Genomic DNA, 1,578 nt, shown 5'->3' with positions numbered 1-1,578 from the left:
TAGTGACACAAACAAGGTGTGTTGGGATGTCAATGCCAGCAGCACCCTTGCAGGTGGAAACGTTCTACTTTTTACCACCAAAGCAACTCAGAAACCTTTGGCTAGTATGGGGTCCCATCCCACCCCCACTGTCTGTGATAAGCTCCTCCATCTTTAGTTGAGTTCAGTCTTCCCAAAAGAGTCAAATAATACCAGGAAGTCAAAAAACACATCTGGTAGAAGAGCTGCGCTCAGGGTGTTATCAGAGAAAGGTTGGTCACTCCTGCCTGTTGCATCCTCATGGTGTGGTGTATCCTGCACATCGTTAACAGTTCTGGCAAGGGAGGTTTGCAAGAAGCATCAGTTAAGGGAAGGGCTTTCAGCTATGTGACTACAAAAGCTCCTACTTACATTACTAAAGGTTTTTGGTGATCAAATATTTTCCATAAAAACTCATTTTAGAAAACTGAGTTGTGATGCATGCTACCAAAAGAAAATCTCTTTTCTTTTGGGAGAAGATTGCTGAACTTCTGATTCTCTTGTTACTTTTATTGTCCAGCTGATTTGTGCTTTGCTGCTGTCATGGCTCGTGCAGCTCCAGTAACACAGCTCTTGAGGCTAGGTCTGTGCCAGAGGAGTTTTAACTCATGTGGAAACGGTGCTCCCCTCGAGTTATGTGGGAAGAGAATTCGTACCTGTCCTGGCTATGGTAGCCGCACATGTTGCATTCAAAAGGATCACGGAACCCGTGGCAGCCCATATGGATCGTATACATCACATGATCCAAGAAGAGGACCCGACAGTGTTCGCACTTGTAAACTTTTACTTGTTCCCCATTGCTGCTGATCACTTTGAAACCATCCTGGGAATTGTCAGTACCTGCTCTCAAGACATCATATTGCCTGTTTTCTTCTTTTATAGAGATGCCATTTCTTGCATGAGGGCCTATATGGTTTGTCAGGTAGATCAAACCACTGCGTTCCTCATTATTGCTCTCTGTATCTGTTGAGTCTTGGCAGCTGTTGCTGGGAGAGGCATCTCGTTCAGAGGAGACAGATTTGGTTTTGGAAAGCAGCAACAAGTTTTCCACTGCACTGTCCTGAACTGTAAGGTTGGAGCGAACCTGATTGTCCCCAAGAGGTTTGTGGAGCTGATACATAGGGCTGATGACAGGCACCACCTCAGAACCACCCGGAGGCGTCTGGACAAGGGGACGCAAGGACTCTGCCCCCAGGTAACTGATGGCATTATTAATTGCCTGGTCAATAACGTGTGTCTGCATAATCTCATTCTCCTTCTCATAGTTGGTGGTGGCATCGTATGGAAGATCGGGCAGACATTTCTCACCTGCAGTGAAAAACAGTGAGGAATTAGAGGATTGATTTCTATATAATTAAGGAACCGAACATCATGGCTTAATAAAACATGGAAGAAAAGACTTGACCAAATCCACCTCTGATATTCACAGTTCTCTAATACAGATATGCAGAAAAATGGTGTGTTGGTGGGGTTTTTATAACTTGAAAAATAATTTAAGGGCTTTGAAAGAAAAATGGATGAAAACAGATTCTGGAAATAATTATATAGGGACTTGTGGGA

The 1,578-nt window shown here is 44.0% G+C and overlaps 1 protein-coding gene across 14 annotated transcripts in view; it reads right to left on the bottom strand.

Annotated features, from left to right (window-relative positions):
• Positions 1-202: 202 nt before the first annotated feature.
• The window catches only part of IKZF1 (IKAROS family zinc finger 1 (Ikaros)), a 50,980-nt gene continuing 49,604 nt past the window's right edge, over positions 203-1,578 (bottom strand). For 13 of the 14 annotated variants that reach the window (XM_009075077.1, XM_009075078.1, XM_009075080.1 and 10 more), the window contains one exon: positions 203-1,326. In XM_009075077.1, the coding sequence (XP_009073325.1) occupies positions 620-1,326 (707 nt within the window). In that variant the 3' untranslated portion in view covers positions 203-619. The remainder of the gene's footprint in view (positions 1,327-1,578) is intronic. The other variant, XM_009075091.1, reaches the window with a different exon arrangement.

Source organism: Acanthisitta chloris, unplaced genomic scaffold (genome assembly GCF_000695815.1).
Source record: "Acanthisitta chloris isolate BGI_N310 unplaced genomic scaffold, ASM69581v1 scaffold34975, whole genome shotgun sequence".
Taxonomy (NCBI): domain Eukaryota; kingdom Metazoa; phylum Chordata; class Aves; order Passeriformes; family Acanthisittidae; genus Acanthisitta; species Acanthisitta chloris.
This window is presented reverse-complemented; position numbering and strand designations above follow the sequence as displayed.